This window comes from Macaca fascicularis, chromosome 12 (genome assembly GCF_037993035.2).
Source record: "Macaca fascicularis isolate 582-1 chromosome 12, T2T-MFA8v1.1".
Taxonomy (NCBI): domain Eukaryota; kingdom Metazoa; phylum Chordata; class Mammalia; order Primates; family Cercopithecidae; genus Macaca; species Macaca fascicularis.
In genome coordinates this window covers 136819300-136835811 of record NC_088386.1, presented here as the reverse complement: position 1 = coordinate 136835811, position 16512 = coordinate 136819300, and the positions used below count along the sequence as shown (strand labels likewise).

The 16512-nt window shown below is 61.9% G+C and overlaps 1 protein-coding gene across 4 annotated transcripts; it reads left to right on the top strand.

The window, feature by feature from the left end:
- The first annotated feature begins 5977 nt into the window (after positions 1-5977).
- On the top strand, positions 5978-16097 carry MAB21L4 (mab-21 like 4). Of its 4 annotated transcripts, none has more exons than XR_012421669.1 (5): positions 5978-7385; positions 11037-11262; positions 12430-12792; positions 14126-14482; positions 15596-16097. XR_012421669.1 is itself a non-coding variant. In XM_015433092.4 (5 exons), exons 1-5 carry the CDS (start codon positions 6872-6874, stop codon positions 15686-15688), a joined length of 1206 nt encoding a protein of 401 aa, XP_015288578.3. In that variant the 5' UTR covers positions 5978-6871; the 3' UTR covers positions 15689-16097. The 4 variants fall into 4 exon arrangements, 3 of the variants coding, with proteins under 3 accessions (XP_015288578.3, XP_005574907.3, XP_065382462.1); XM_015433092.4 differs by having other exon boundaries at positions 12639-12792; positions 14264-14482; XM_005574850.5 differs by having other exon boundaries at positions 12639-12792.
- The last annotated feature ends 415 nt before the right edge of the window (positions 16098-16512 follow it).

Below are 16512 nucleotides of genomic sequence, written 5' to 3'. Positions count from 1 at the left end.
TGGCCGGAGGCTGGCTGGGCCCCCAGGGAACGTCCTGGGACAGTGGAGGATGGGATAGAGGGTCCTCCCCGGGTGCAGGCGCTCTGTGGGGTGGGTTCTCAGGGAGGGTGGGGCTCGGGGGGCCCTGCCCAGTCCTGACCCACAGCCTGATGGGGGCTGGGCTCTTGTTCTCTGGACCTCATGCCTCCCTCCCCGGGACTGGGGGAAGTACTCGGTACCCATGGCCATTCTGGATGCGGTCCTCCTTGTCCTCCCCGACCTGCCTGGCTTTCGGAGGCTGAGGAAGAACCCTCCTGGGCTCAGGGGAACACCTGTCTGTAGATACATCATCGCCGGGTTTTGTCATTGTTCCCTTGAAACAGGAAACCTCGCTGGGGTTACAGCCTTATCTCCTTGGGGACAGTCCCCGATCCTGGCTGTGCTGGGCCCACGTGGGGACACAGGAACAGATGGCAAGCAGGCACACACAGACTGGCTGCCGGGAACCCACAGCCAGCCACAGGTATCTTTTGCTGTCTAGCACCAGTGGGGGATGTGCCTCGGACAGAACCCAAAGAGGCTGTGACCCAGGTCGGCCCCAGGGAGCCATGGAGCCACTCCTCTCAAGCAGTCACTGGCTGTCCTCTCAGACAGTCTGCTCTGCCAGGTGTGGACTCAGCTCTGGCCCTGGGGGGTGCAGAGTCACGGAATGAGCTGAGACAGTGACGGAAGGTAGGAAAGATTCCAGTATGATTACGGCAGGTCGGGCAGCCCTGGAGGCTGTGAGGCTGGGACACAGGGCGCCACATTCTGGCCACCGCCCACCCGCTCGGCCGAGCTGCCCTGCACATGAACTTTCTTCAGAGGGCATGGGAGTGCCACCCCGTCCTGCACACAGCAGCGGAGTGGCACCATCTCATCCCCACCTGTCGGGCGTGGACAGGAGGCCAGCTGAGGGCAGGGATGGTGGCTGGTGAGGCAGGTGGTCTGATGCAGGAGAACAAAGCATTCGGTGTGATTGTCAAGGTCTCGTCCACTCTCCTGAGAGGGGAGGCCAGCTGGATACATGTACTGGGTTTTAGGGGGGGATCCAGATGGTTGTGGGGGCAGGCAGGTCCTGAGAGGTTCTGTGGGGTGGGAAAGAAGACCTTGCTCTTCACCCAGCCTGTGTTTACCCACTTGAGGGGTTGCCGGTGGATGCTGCCATGGGCAGGCCCTGGGGGACCTGGGTCCTGGGAGAGGCTGCAGGGCTGGCTGGGGACCCTGCCCTCTGTTGCTTTCTGTCAGCATGGCAGAGGCTGAACGCCACCGCACAGTGAAGAAAAGTGCCTGGGGAGGGGGCTCTTGCCTGGGGACCAGAGGAGGCTTGGGGCTACCACCCTGCCCACAGATCCAAAAGTAAGAGCCCAAGCCATAAAGAGCTTAGAAGAAAACGAAGGGAAAAGCTTCATGACACAGGATTTGGCAGTGATTTCTTGGATGTGACATCAAATGCACAGACAATCAAAGACAAAAAAATAGATAAATTGAACTGCATCAGAATTTAAAACTTGTGCATCAAAGGACGCTATGAAGAAAGTGAAAACCCACAGAATGGGAGAAAATATTTACCGATCTTACATCTGATGAAGGATTAGTATTCAGAATGTATGACGAATTCTGGCCGGGCGCGGTGGCTCACACCTGTAATCCCAGCACTTTGGGAGGCTGAGGCAGGTGGGTCACCTGAGGTCAGGAGTTCGAGACCAGCCTGGCCAACATGGCGAAACCCCGTCTCTACTAAAAAAGTACAAAAAAATTGGCTGGGCGTGGTGGTACATGCCTGTCATCCCAGCTACGCAGGAGGCTGAGGCACGAGAATTGCTTGAACCCGGGAGGCGGAAGTTACAGTGAGCCGAATGGCACCACTGCACTCCAGCCTGAGTGACAGGGAGACTGTCCAAAAAAAAAAAAAATTCCTACAACCCAACAAGAAAACAATTAAAAATGAGCAAAAGACCTGAACAGACATTTCTCCAAAGAAGATACACGCACGGTCAATAGGCACGTGAAAGACACTCAGAGTCACCTCATCCGAGAAACGCAAATCAAAACCACAGCACGTCAGCACTTCACAGCCCCTGAGATAGCTCTTACCGAGAAAGTGGAGGATGAGTGCTAGGGAGGACGTGGAGAAGCCAGGGATCTTGTGCACTGCAGTGGGAACGGTGTGACAGATCCTCAGAAAATTAAACAGAGTTCCCATGTGATCCAGGAACCCACTTCTGGGCATATACCCCAAGGAACTGAAAGCAGAGACTCAAAGAGATGTTTGTACCCTGTGTTCACAGCAGCATCTGCACTGCAGCTGATGGTGGAAGGAGCCCAGGTGTCTGTTCACACATGACTGGATACACAAAATGGGGTCCATCCCCACCGTGGAATATTACTCCGCCTTTAAAAGGAAGGAAATTCTCACACATGCCACAATCTGGAAGCCCCCAAGGACATAATGCCAAGTGAAATAAGTGAGTGCTAAGGCCAACGCTTACCTGAGGCCCCAGGAGCGCTGCAAGCCCTAGAAACGGAAGGTAGAATGGTGAGAGCCAGGGGATGGGGGAGGGGCAGGAGTCAGTGTGGGATGGGGACAGGGTCTCAGCTTGGAAGATGAGACAAGCTCTGGAGACTGACGGTGACAATGGCCACACCACAACGTGAACGTTCTTTTTTTTTTTTTTTTTTTGGAGACGGAGTCTCGCTCTGTCGCCCAGGCTGGAGTGCAGTGGTGGGATCTCAGCTCACTGCAAGCTCCGCCTCCCGGGTTTACACCATTCTCCTGCCTCAGCCTCCCGAGTAGCTGGGACTACAGGCACCCGCCACCTCGCCTAGTTTTTTGTACTTTTAGTAGAGACGGGGTTTCACCGTGTTAGCCAGGATGGTCTCGATCTCCTGACCTTGTGATCCGCCCGTCTCGGCCTCCCAAAGTGCTGGGATTACAGGCGTGAGCCACCGCGCCCGGCCAACGTGAACGTTCTTAACGGTGCTGAGCTGCACACTTATAGGTGGTTAAGATGGTAAAAGTTATGTTTATTTACCAAAACGTAAAAAACTAAAACTCCAAACAGCAAGCAAAACAAAACCCACTGTGGCCAGCACCTGGAGATACCTAGAGGATCCCCCACCTGGGTGCGCGTTCCAGGGGAGCTGGGGGCTGGAGCCCTGGGCAGACGGAGCTGGTGGCCCCGTGTGCCCAGGTGGGTGGTCTCCATGCCCCCCAGGCCTGAGAGAACACCCCCTTCCCCTCTCTCCACGGCTCTCCACCCACCCCGTGCCGTCGAGCTTCCCTCTTCCTGGGGCCCCTGCCCACCCCCTGTCCTGGGCTGAGCCTGCCTCCAGCTTCCTTCCTGCCTCAGAAAAATGAGTCTGCTCTAACATCTGCTCCCCACTGGCTTTTCCAGGTGAGGGATTAGCCCACCCTCAGCCCCAGGTAGCTCAGCTCCTCAGGGTGGTCCAAAGTAGCCCCCGGCCCATGACCCACAGGTGCATCTCCCCACCCCACCCCACCCACCCCACCACACAGCTGACTGCTCCCCAGCTGAGCACACCCCAGCCCTCTCTTTCCACCTGGGGCTTAACTGCCCATCACCTCCTTCCTCCCCCAGCCCCTGCTCCCCTGCGTGTAGGAGCCACAGGGCAAGGCTGACTGTGGCTGGCTGAGGAACGGCCACCTCCTAGTCCCCAGAACCTGTGCACAGGGGAGAGTGTGGCCTTACGTGGTAACAGACTGAACTGTGGGTGCATTGAGACCTGTGGGATGAGGAGATTATCTGGGACAGCCCAGTGGCCCTAAATGCTCTCCCCAGTGTCCTTGTAAGAGAAGCAGAAAGAGAGCACAGCTGCTCACAGGAGAGGACGACGTGAGGACGGAGGCAGCAGAGATGGAGAGACGTGGTCAAGGAACGCGGCTGCACCAGAGCTGGGAGAGGCGGGAGCCACGCTTCCCTGGAGCCTCTGGAGGGAGCTCGGCCATGCAACACCGTGCTCTTGGACGTCTGCCTCCAGAGCTGTGAGAATTCGCTTCTGTCATTTACCTCTGCTGTGGCCTGTCACAGCCCCGGAAACACGCCCACTGTGGGCTGCAGCTGCGTGGAGCCTCCACAGCTCAGGGTGTGCCCCTGGTGCTTCCCTAGCTTCAGGCCCGGGACTCTGTTCAGGCCGGAATGTGTCCTTCCCACCCAACCTCTCCCAGCACATCTGGGACTTCCTGAAATACAGGATCCACGCTGTGGTCCTGAGCTCTGCTGGGAGACTCAATCAACACCCATCTGAGCATTTGCGGTTGCCACGGGTGCCAAGGAACCCCTTCTTGAGTTGCCGAGGCCCCATGGCACGTCTGGTCTCTCTGACCCTCCCCACCCTCACCGTGCTGCCCTCCTGGGGTCAGAGTTGGAGTCCTGGGTGCACTGTGGCTAGTGGTTGCCTGCAGGCCTCTGGAGCACTTGGCCCTTTGTGGTCAAAGCTGCCCAACCGTCCAGGGCGAGCGCCCGCATCCCCTCCATCAGCAGCGGCTCTCCTCTCTCTCGCACGGGTACAGCTTACCAGGCACCATTGCTTGCCCACAGTTCCCTGGTGTGGTCCACATGCTCCTGTGTGCCAGGCATCGTGCCCGGCTCCAGGGTACACCGAGGAGTGTGACACCATTCCAGCCACAGGAAACTCACCATGTCATTCGCCACCCGCCAGAGGGGCCAAGGGGCAAGGATGGGGCCTGGCCCATCGGAGGCTCTGACCTCAGCTGGGGCACAGGTGGAGAGAGCGGGGTCCCTTGGGGCAACCATCTGGGTTCAGCTCAGGAACTGGTGGGAGCCAGGAGGCCAGAGCCAGTGAAGGACAGGACAGGGTGTCAGCCGGGACTGACAAGGGGGACGGCCGGGTGGAATCCTCTGCCGAGGAGAGGGGAGGGGAGGGGAGGGGAGGGGGGCCTGGTCTTGGGCCCTTGGTGTTGACAGCAGTGGAGAGGGGGCTTCAGGGGCAAAGGAGGATGCAAAGCCTGGGGGCTGTCCCCGAGGGAGAAGGGGCCTGCTCTGTGGCCACTGGAGGGAGCAGCTTGGGGGCTGAGGAGCCAGCCTTTCCCATGGCTCAGAGCCCCTGGGCACTTTGAGTAGATTGGGGTGGGGTCGGGGGTCTCCTGGGTGAATTCAGAACACTGGGAGGTTCCTGGGAAGGAAGAGCTGGGACACTGAAGGTGTCATCGTTCACCTCCCTGCAGGCCAGGTCCTGTGGAGATGGAGGACTATGGCACATGGCTGTGTGTGGGGACCTAGGCAGGCCGTGGGTGAGGGCCTAGGACAAATGGGCCCTTGAACCTGAACAGCTGCCCTGGGGAGGGGGACACATGCTCTAGCCAACTCCAGCGAACAGGAGTGGGCCAGTGTGGAGGAGGGATATCTGTCTCTTGCTTGACCGTGGGCTACCCTGTGAGGGGGTGAGCTCCCTGTCCTGGGAGGCGTGGAAGCAGAGACCCACTCACTGGGCTGCAGCCCCTCACAGGGGCTTTCAAGCACCAGGAAGTGAGTGGCTGTTGCCCCTGCCCCACCCCGCTGGGGTCCTGGTTCTGCCCACAGCTCTGACTCAGGTGCAGCTGCCCAGGAGGGTGAGAGGCCCACGTGTGGTGGCCACAGGGGCGGCATCTCCACGACGCCGAGTGGGGCCATCTCCATGTTCGCTGTTTGCAGACACCCCTGCGGCTGAGCACCCAGCGCACCTGGCCAGCGGGCACCCAGCACACCCGGCCAGCGGGCACCCAGCGCACCCGGCCAGCGGGCAGGGCCACGGGTCGCAGACACCCCTGCGGCTGAGCACCCAGCGCACCCGGCCAGCGGGCACCCAGCGCACCCGGCCAGCTGGCAGGGCCAAGGGTCGGTGGGGCGGCTCCCTGCTGGTTGGGACTTGCACGGCCCTGCGCAGGGAGGGGGCGGGGCGGGCAGGGTGCCTGGCGCAGGTGCTGGAGGGGGATGGTGGGGCGAAGTTCTCCACCTGAGTGAGGTGGAGCCACGGAGACTGCTTCTCTCCAGAACCAGACGAGCTCCAGTTCCCAGGCTAGGTGGGTGCCAGCTCCTCTCAGGCTGGAGGCTGGACAGGGTGGGGTGGGGTGGGGACTGGTAGCCCAGGGGTCCGGGGCCCAGATGGCTGGATGCACAGCTGGGGCCGAGGCAGGAGCCACGCCAGGGCTGTGGCCTGTGCACGTTTGAGGCGTCTTCCTTTAAGCCGGGCACAGGTGTCTGAGGGGAACATTGCAGAGACGCAGCCTCCAGGTTCCCCGCCTTCCAGGGAGTCCGGGGCTCCCCCACAGCGGGGTCTGGGCAGCCACCACCCTGCCTCCCCTTTCTCACTGAGCCATGGGGTGCCTTGTGTTCCCTCCAACCTGGCAGGGAGGCTGGGGCAGGGGGGCCTGATCCAGAGACCTGGCCCCTGGGCTGTGGGCAGGAGGGTGGAAGGAGGCCCATCAGGAATACACACAGGCCTCCCCTCCCAGGGATGGCACAGTCCATGGCAGGATTTCTCCAGGGACCCCAAGCCTGGCTGGGACAGGGGCCTGGGCCTAAGATGCGAGAGCTCTTCTGATGGGAGGGAGGAGGGTAACCAAGCCCAGCCTCCGCCTGCCCTGCACGGCCCCTGTGACATTCCCGATTGCTGGGGACTGACTCACCCTCACTTCAAAGGCCTTAAATAGTTCAGCTATTTAACCTGCCGCACTGTGCCGTCACTCCGGAATTCTGCTCTGCGGGAGCTGAGGCCCCACCTGCAGACCTGCTGCTTACCTGGGCAGGTGCCTCCTCCCAGCCCATCTGCACAGCCGGCCTTCGGAGCCCTCCTCAGGGGCCATTGGCCCTCACCTGCCACCGTTGAAGGGATGCCCGCCCCTGCTGTCCCCACCTCAGCCATGGCTGTGCAGGTGCCCCTGTGGCACCACTACCTGCAGGCCATCCGGTCGCGGGAGGCACAGCGTGCCCAGGACTTCCAGCGCGCAGAGAACGTGCTGCTCACGGTGCTGGAGCGCGTGCATGCCCTGGACCCCCGCTTCATCGTGGACTACTCCCGCGGCCTGGAGGCCTTCCAGTTCGCCTTGCGCTCCTCTGAGGACCCGCTGGACATGGAGGTGCCCCTGTGGGTGGATGCCGAGGCTCTACTGATTGAGGAACCAGAGGCCACCCAGCCGGAGGATGGCCCTGAATTATGCCGACTGGGTGTGCCCAGGGAAGGGGCTGGCCTGGAGCGGTGGACCACCGACGATATCTTCACTGCCTCCTCGGAGGGTGATGCCAAGTGCCGTGGACACATTGTGCCCGGCAAGGTCCTGTGTGTCCTCAAAGACTTGCTGGTGGCAGCCATCGTGCACTGCAAGCACCACAGTCTCATCAGGCCAGGTACAGGCACAGCCCACTGCAGTGTATCTGTGTGTACCGACGGGCGGCTGTGCGGGTGCTCGCAGGGCTGTACCTGCCCACTGTGTGGGTTTCTGTGTGCAAGTGTATGAGTGCACATGTGTGTGATTGCCATGTACGTGCACACAGGGTGGCAACTGTCCTCTGTGTGTGACTGCATGCACAGGCGTGTGTGCACGTGTGTAACACTGTGCAAGTGTGAACAGCGTCTTGGGGCACAGAAGTCGGGGGACCTCACTTAGGTCTTCCAGCTCCAAACGCCTCTAACGACAGACGATGTGTTCCGTGTCGTGTGTGTTTGCACGGCGGTTTCCATGGCTGCCGTTCGTCCAGTGGCTGGAGTCCGGGGCAGCTGCTTTGCTGGTGGATTTGCAGGAGGGTCCTTCACACGGCTCCAGGCCGGTGGCTCTGCTGCCAGTCACAGCCTGTGACCTCAAGGATCCTCGAGGCCGTCCCACACCCAATTCCAGTGTCTGGTCATGTTGCACTAGGTGGGAGGGGTATGTGTGTGCCTGCCTGTGTGCACATGAGTGCAGGGGTGTGAATGCGTGTGCATGTGTGTGCGCATGTCTTATCAGCTTGTGGCTGAGTTGCCTATTGGTGTCCTGAACCCCAAGTGGGCTCTGAGGCTGGGCTTCCGCATGGACCAGGGGCTGGCCTCAGTCTCTCCTCTGGGATCTTTTTGTTTGTTTGTTTGTTTGTTTTTGAGATCAAGTCTTACTCTGTCGCCCAGGCTGGAGTGCTGTGGTGCGATCTTGGCTCACTGCAACCTCCGCCTCCCGGCTTCAAGCGATTCTCCTGCCTCAGCCTTCCGAGTAGCTGGGATTACAGGCATGGGCCACCACGCCCAGCTAATTTTTGTATTTTTAGTAGAGACGGGGTTTCACTATGTTGGCCAGGCTGGTCTTGAACTTCTGACCTCAGGTGATCCGCCCACCTGGGCCTCTCAAACTGCTGGGATTACAGGTGTGAGCCACTGCGCCTGGCCCAACCTTTGGGGCCCTGTTGATATGATCCAGGGCGAGTCTGAGCCCAGGGCTCCTTCAGCAGGAGCTGCCTGGACGGTGAGGGTGGCTGGGAGAACAGGACTTGGCCTGTGCAGGGGCCAGGATGATGGGGACCCTGAGTAGTGCAGCCATCCTTGGGGGATCAGGTTGTCCTGGAAGGGAACTGGGGACTGGAACAGAATTTGCCACATATGAGTCACCACAGTCCTCACAGGGCTTTGTTGCCTCGAGTCACCTCCCTGGTATTCATCTGACCCTCATGTCCTTCGTGAGGTCAGCGGGTGGGGTCAGCTCACCTTCGCGAGAGGCCGGGACCTGCTTGGGGCTGCCCAGCGCTGGGGCCTGCCTGGAGGCCGGGGCACCTTCTCTGAGTTCCGGGGAAGGGTGTGCCGCCGCCGCCGCACACAGCCAGACCTCCAGTCTGCATGCTGGAAGGCCAGGAGGGTGGATTCTAACAGAAGCCCTCCCCAGACCTGTCTGGTGCCCTGGGATGAGTGACCGACCTGACCTCTGGGGGGTCAGCTTCTGTGCTCCCAGCCAGCCCTCACCCTGCCCCCAGCCCCTCGGACTTCCTGCCCCGGCATCTTCTGAGCCTCTAATCATGCAGGCTGTGGGGTGGGTATTTCTATCTTCTTGCCGACCTCACCTGGCCCTGTCCCCACCTGTGAGACAGGCCCACCCGTTGGCGTGAGGAGGAGGCTGTGCCAGGCCCTGAGTCGTTAGGATTAAGTCTAAGCTGCCAGGCTCCTCACACCCCCAGAGTGCGCTCTGAGAAAGCCGACCCGATACTGCAGGCCGCGCCCACGGCCCCTGAAGCTGCGCTGGGCTGGGCCTGCGGGGAAATTCCAGGCATTGTTTCCTGACACTTACCTTAAAAGGGAAGTCGCAGCCTGGGTGACAGGGGTCAGGCTGCCCCCACCCTGGGAACTGGTGAGACCAGCCCAGGGCTGTGGCCTGTGGCTGGGCTGGTGCAGTTGTGGCTGCCTTCCAAGCTGCCAGGTCACGGGCAGCGAGCATGTGTGGCCCACGGCAGATGCAGTGTGTGGCCACTAGAGGCGGCTCTGAATGGCAGGCACCTCAAACGCTGCACTGGGGGGGCCCTCCTTCTCTTTCATTGATGGGAACTGAGGCCCCTGTGGGATGGGCTGCCCAGGCAGCAGAGCCAGGGTTGCCCTGAGGTGGGTCCCAGAGGTGTCCCCAGAACTGCCCCACGGGAGACTGTGGGTGCTGAGGTCCCACACAGCCGGCACCAGGCTTCCTCCGGGAGGGCCCTGGGGCAGTGGGATGGTAGGAAGGCAGGCCCCATGCTCACTCATGATGGGGACCTTTCCCAAGGCACAGGCCAAGATTCCCTTGGGGACACGCCAGCATTCCGCCTGGGCCCAGCTCCCTGTGACCTGGGCCCCCCGTCTGGACAGTGCTGGGGAGGGGAGGGGTGGCCTCTCCCCTGGCGCCTGGGCCAGTGTTGGGCGGGGGCCGTGTGGGTGTCTGCAGTCACCCCGAGTGACACCTCACCCTCTTCATTCTCAGGTATTACTTTGTTTTGGGGGGTTGGGTGACTGAGGCAGAGGTCAGAGGGCCCCTGGATTCACCAGAACGCCCACAGCCCCAGCCCCATTACACCCTGGAACGGGCCCTCCGGGGGCTCTGGGCTCCATGTTAGGGAAGTGGGCACTGGGCTGGGTCTGAGTAGGGAAGGGAGTGGGAAACTTCTTGGCCAGAATGTGCCTCCTGTGGGGTGACAGAGGCCATGGGGCTCTCGGGCAGGGTCTCTCTGGGAAGCGTAGGACCCAGACCTGGTCAGGAAGAGCGGCTGAGCTCTCACTGTGAGCCTGGGCAGCCCAGAAACAGGGGTGGCCAAGCTGGCTCCCCACGACTGGCGGCCACCGCCACCTCTTCTCTCCATGGGAACTGAGCCCCAGCCTGGGCCTGTCCCTCCTGCCCCAGCTGCCCTTATCATGTAGACTGGTCCCCTAGCTGGGTCCAACATGGGGTTCCTGTGCATGCAGTTGATGTGAGTGGCAGGGGGCTCTCAGGGAAGCTTCCAGGGGCAGGGGTAGGGGGCATGGGGAGGAGGAGGCGAGTTCTGGGGAGGAAAGGCCTAGCCTCGCTCCACCCTCTCCAGTTCTGGAGTGGGATTTTCTGGTTCCCTCCCCACAGAGAAGGCAGCAGAGACGCCCGGGCCGTCGTCAGAAGGCAGGGGCTAGCTGAGGGCTGGGACTTGGGTCCCAGGGCTGGGGCAGAGGGAGCAGGCTTAGGAAGGCCTGGGAAGGCACAGCAGGCGTGGTCCTGGGGTACGGGGTGAGGGCAGTGCCTGGCAAAGGAAAACCTCACGTCGGACGCTGCTGTCATCACTGATGCTGCAGGTCGCTGAGCTGACAGTTGTGCCGAGGACGGTCACCAGTGGGCAGGCATGGTGGCCAGCTCCTCACTCGGCTGAGGTCCAGGGATGCACGCAGGTGTCCGGGGTTGGGATGCTGCAGCCTGCAGGTGGGGGCCAGCAGAGAGGGCTGCAGGGGAGAGGTGATGAGGGGCAGGAGCCAAGTTGGCAGCAGGAGGAGGGCTGTGGAGTGTCCTGGGCGGGTGAGGCAGGTCGAGGAGGAGGGCGTGACTTGGGTCTTTGCAGGTTCGCTGAACGTGGCCAGCCTGAGGGAGGAGCAGCTCCACCTGTCCTTGCTGGTGTCCAGTGGCTGGAGAACAATCAACTTCCACGTGGTGCCAGTGGTGAGAAGGAAGCTTGGGGTGCCTGCCCTGGTGGGGGCCCAGCAGATGCCTGGGTTCCCTGAGGGCAGCTTGAGAAGGATCCTCAGCCAAGGGGTGGACCTGGTGCCGGCCAGCACCCAGCTCTGGAGGTAGGCGCACCCTCCCGGTCACAAGGTTCCTGGGGAGTGGGCAGAAAGGGGCCACTGCTCCCATGCTCCCCCGGCCCCAGCCAGAAGCATCTGCAGGGTCCTCCATCTGCCTCTGCCCCCATGGGCACGTGTGTTCCACTGAGATTACTGGGGTCTCTGGTTGTAGCGAGGGTGGAGATGTGTCCTCTCCCAAGTGGAAAGGGGCCTGGTGGCATCTGGCGCTGGGTGATGAGAGACCTGGAATTGTGGACGGCTGCCTTAGATGGGACCATCCACTACCCAGCTTTTGCTTGGGGCAGGAAAATAGCTGAGAGGTCAGGCAACCTGTCCAGGCAGGAGGGTTCCCAGAGAAGCTGAGAGGGTCCCCACACAATGGGGGTGCGTCCACATTGCTGTCTGTGAGAGGAAGGAAAGGGGCACTGGGCAGAGGCTGAGCTCCCCTGGAGACCCCTAGCCAATGGCCAGGGACCGCACCCCATCCAGATCTGACACCGCTGCAACAGCCCCTCGGGGTGGCTCATACCCCCTCACTTGCTGGAAGGATGGTTGAATCCACGCTCGTCAGTGGGGGGCTTTACAAAGCTGGTCATGCCCCTCCTGTGGTTTTCCCCAAAAAGGAAAGGCTCGGCGGAGCGCCCGTCACCTGCCCTGCATTCCCGCTGACCCATCGCACAAGGCGGGGTGGTGTCCAGGCTTGTGGAATAACTACCTGTCCGCCTGCCAAGGAAGGGGAAGGGCTGGCTGGGCAGAGTCATTTTTGCAATTAAATGGGAAAATGACATTTTTGGTGCTCCACGTCCCATAGACTTGGGGGAGACACTGGGCGCACGGCTGTCCTCTGTTGTGGCTCCGTGAAGGGTGGGCCCATGAGGGTGCGGTGCCAAAGCTCCACCACCTCAGCCCATCCAGCATGCGCACAGCAAGTCGTCTGGTGTGAGCTGCTCTGAGCTACGGGCATAGGCGGGGCTGGGGAGTGGAGCAGAGATTCTGAGCCCATCGTGTGGCCACCACTGGAGGCTGCCGCCCTGGGCTTCCTGAAGGGGCCGTGGGTGGAGCTGTCACACCCCCGGGCTGGGTGGCTCCAACCTGGGCAGGTCTGAGAGGCACCTTCCTGTCTACACAAAGGGCCGGGCTGGCCTGGAGGCTCCAACCTCCCTCTGTATTCAGGGCCAGGGAGTCTCCACGAAAAGCAGGCGTGCACACTGCACAGCCGATGACCGCAGCTCCGGAGAAGCCTGGGGTCCAGGCTGAGTCCCACCAGCAGACGCAGCACAGCATGACCCCGGCCAGGGCCTGAACCTCCGGGGCTCAGGAGCTCCTCATGCTGGGGGCCAACAGCGGCGGGGGCTAACCCCGTGCATCTCTCTGGGCCCCAGGACCTCCACTGACTACCTGCTCACCAGGCTGCTGGGGGAGCTGGGCTCCCTGCAGGGCCATCGCCTGGACAGCCTCTCCATCCTCGACCGGGTCAACCACGAGAGCTGGCGAGACGGTGGCCGGACTGACGGCCTGACCTTTGGCCACCTGAAGGTACCCAGGGCGGGACTCGGGATTGTCTGTCAGCAGGGCCCGGGGGTAGGTGCACCTAGGGGAGTCCCTCCTGCCAGCCCTGACTGGCGGGCAGCTGGTGTGAGCCCTGAGTCGGAGTTGGGGGGATTCTGAGGGCCCGTCCAGGTTCTGAGGTGAGGCCGTGGCTCATGGGGGTCATGGGAACGTGGCCGCAGGACCCGTGGTGCCACAGGCTGGCCTTCGCCATCCCTGGGCCGTGACCTTGGCAGCCCTCCTGGCACTGGGACACTGTTGAGTAGAACCTCAGGGTGGGGCCTCACAGAGCCCAGTGTTCCCGCCCAGCGAGCCTCCTCCCAGTGTCTGGGAATGTCACCCGGCTGGGACACCTCCCTCTGGGGGTTCCCAGCAGAGCCCAGGCACACCCCTCTCTCTGCTTCCTGGGCCACAGCGACATTCTGCAGAACTCTGTCCTGGGGCTTTGTAATGTCAAATGCTGAGAAGAACAAGGGACGGGCAGGGGCCAGGGACTCCAACCCACCCCAACCCCGAGGAAGCAGGTGCTGTGCTGTCTTGGGGTGTCTGCTCGGCTGGCCGCTCCCTGGAGTGCGTGGCTGGCCGGGCGCCGCTCCACAGATGGGGCTGGCCCCTCCACCTGGCTCAGTGTTGAGGCAGAGGCGCCCCTTCTGGTGTTGGGAGTCCCCACATGATCTCTGGCCACGCCCTCTCAGGCCTCCCCCTGACCTGGAGCTTCCAGCTCCCCTTGAGGCCGGATGTGTGGTGGTTCTGAAGCCCCAAACTCAACTGCAGGGTGAGGGGGCCGTGGAAGAAGAGGGTTTGAAAAGCCACTGTGGGACAGGGCCTGGGGCAGGTTGGAGGGGAAGGGTCTCTGGGGCTGCCACAGGCAGCCCATGTCTGTGGTTCAGGCCAGGGGTCGTGAGCACACAGACTAGGACTGTGGCAATGCCATGGGGCCTGTTGGGTTGGGCTGTAGGGGGTGAGTAGGAGCTCAAAGGGGCGAAGGGAAGGAGAGAAAGGCCCAGAGGATGCTGGGAGCTGCAGAGACCCCCAAGGGAGGTCCTGGGGGGTGAAAGGAGGAGCTAGGGTGGGGCTCCAGGGCCAGAGCCAGGCAAGGGAGGAGAGAGGGGGGGTTCATGCCTTCGGGAGCCAGCAGGCTGGGGGCAGCGGGTGGGAGGGGCCTAGGACTCCGACTGGGACGACTGGGACATGGAGGGGAGGGCGCAGGGTAGGGAGAGGTGCGGGTGGGAGCAGGGAGGGGCAGCCAGGGTGAGGGTGGTGGGAGTGCAGCGTAGGCCAGGTGGGACAGGAGGCCAGGGATGACCCCGCTGTCCTGCAGACGGTGCTGCTGTGGGCCTCCGTGCTCTTCCCAGCGCCCGAGGACTGGGCAGAGCTGCAGGGCGCCGTGTACCGCCTGCTGGTGGTGCTGCTCTGTTGCCTGGCCACGCGGAAGCTGCCCCACTTCCTCCACCCTCAGCGCAACCTGCTGCAGGGCAGCGGCCTGGACCTCAGCGCCATCTACGAGCGTGTGGAGGGCTTCGCCAGCCAGCCCGAGGCGGCCCTGCGCATCCACGCCACCCACCTGGGCCGCAGCCCCCCGCCGCGCATCGGCTCCGGGCTCAAGGCACTCCTGCAGCTGCCGGCCAGTGACCCCACTTACTGGGCCACTGCCTACTTCGACGTCCTGCTGGACAAGGTGGGTGCTGGCTGCGGGAGCCTTGGGCAGGCCCAGGGGTGTGGAGGGTGGGGGCGGAGCCCTGGCCCAGCTCCCTGCCCACTCTCTCCCAGGTCAGTGGCCCCAGGAATGCTGAGGCCAGGTCATGGCTCGGATGGAGAGCATCTGTGGGGACATGTGATGTCTGGGGGTCACACGGGCCATGGGGGGGTCCCCTCAGGGCCTGGGGCTGCTCCCTGGAACCAGGGCAGTGGGTCTGACCCTGCTTCCGTTTCCCACCAGAATTGCCCCCCAGCTCACACTTGGTAAATGCTCAGAGCCCCAGCTGCCCACCCTGGAGTTCCATTCCTCGTGAAGGGCTGTGGCCTTACCTGGGCCCCACAGGGACCATGTTTTTTTCTCCCTGGACTCGAGAATCCACAGCCATGCTCCTTGGGACCCTGTGTCCCTTGGGACACTTCTCGTGGGTGCCTGGAGGCTCCACCAACTGTCCCTCCCTGTGCCCCAGGCTCTGCCGCCTCTGCTGAGCCTGCCCAGAGTCCACCCTGCTCCTCGCCCAGGGCCGGGCCCTCACCCTCATCCCAGGAACAAACACGGTCTCCTTCCAGGGCACACTGGGGGTTTCCCAGCCACCCTCTCCCATGTCCTCGTCACAGTGAGGCCACAGGGTAGCTGCCCTCTGCTGGGCATCTCCTATCCTATTTTAGCAAACCTCTGCCTGTTGAGATGCTGATGGCCTCCTGGGGTCTCCCCTCATGCCCAGCACTTAAGAATTTTTACCCCAGAGCCTACAGATTAGGGGGCAAGGGCCATGCTCTGCTCTCAGCAGACCTGTGTGGGCAGGGTGGGGTGAGGGTGGGGTGGTCGCCAGAGGCAGCCTTCAAGCAGCACCCCGTGGGGCCTCCTGTGTGTAGGCCCACACCAGGGACGCCGTGTGTGAGAAGGGGCTCAGGGAGGAGCAGAGGCTGGGCCTGCTCTGCCTCTGGGATGCCCATCCAGGCAGATACCCGGGGCAGGAAGGCCCGGCATGGCCCAGGGAGGGCCGGTTGTTCCATGCTGTGCTCTTGGCCCTGAAAGCTTATCGTGGGCTCCAGGCGTCCTTGTAACCCTTCTCCCCTGCAACCCTGCCTGTAGTTCCAGGTCCTCAACATCCAGGATAAGGACCGGATCTCTGCCATGCAGAGCATCTTCCAGAAGACCAGGACTCTGGGCAGCGAGGAGAGCTGAGCTGGGCCACCTGGTCTTGGCCACCTGTTCTCGGCTGCCTGACAGACTCTGCACTGCACCATGGGAGGCTCCTGGGACATTTGGAAGAAGGAATGGGCTTCTCATTGAGGGGGACAGTGGAGGGATTTTGTCTCCAGGATCGGCCTCTGAGAGTCTTTCAGTGCCTGGTGGGGCAAGGCAGCCCTCTTGGAGCACCTCCTCCCTGGGTCAGGGCCTGGATGCGGGTGCCAAACCCCACGTAGTGCATGTTGACCCAGCCACGTGGTGTTGTTAAGCAAACAGCCTCGGCACGAGACCTGGAGCTGAGGGCTTGGCCCTGCCTGCACTGTGTGCCATTCCTTGGAGAAGAAATGCTGTATGTTTGATCTTGAAAAAATGAATGTGCTGGGTATACCTAGCAGAAAGGGGACTCTCTACTTTTTGTATATCTGTGTGGAAAGTATTTCCCCTAGAAGTAGAAGAGGCTCGTGTGCAGACGGATAATTTTGAGTCTTCTCCATCCTCTGTGAAAGACCCCCCTTCCCCAGCCATCCCCCACTCCCACCTCGTTCTTAGAGCAAACTAAAGGCAGCTGAGGGTGCACACACAGCCATGAGCCCACCTGCCAAGGACTAGTCCCATCTGCTTCTTCCCGTCCCCGTGGAAGTGGCCCCTGATATGGTTTGGATCTGTGTCCCACCCAGATCTCATGTCGAATTGTAATCCCCAGTGTTGGAGGAGGGGCCTGGTGGGAGGTGACTGGATCATGGGGGTGGATTTCTCCCTTGCTGTTCTCGTGATAGTGAGTGAGTTCTCATGAGATCTGGTTGTTTGAGTGTGTGGCT

What these genes read in the sequence shown, in the direction of transcription:
- MAB21L4 (XM_005574850.5), top strand. Translation starts at nt 6,872, where the DNA reads ATGCCCGCCCCTGCTGTCCCCACCTCAGCCATGGCTGTGCAGGTGCCC. An exon ending in TGACCTTTGGCCACCTGAAG is followed by an intron (nt 12,793 to 14,125) that starts GTACCCAGGGCG and finishes GCTGTCCTGCAG; the next exon opens with ACGGTGCTGCTGTGGGCCTC. An exon ending in TCGACGTCCTGCTGGACAAG is followed by an intron (nt 14,483 to 15,595) that starts GTGGGTGCTGGC and finishes CCCTGCCTGTAG; the next exon opens with TTCCAGGTCCTCAACATCCA.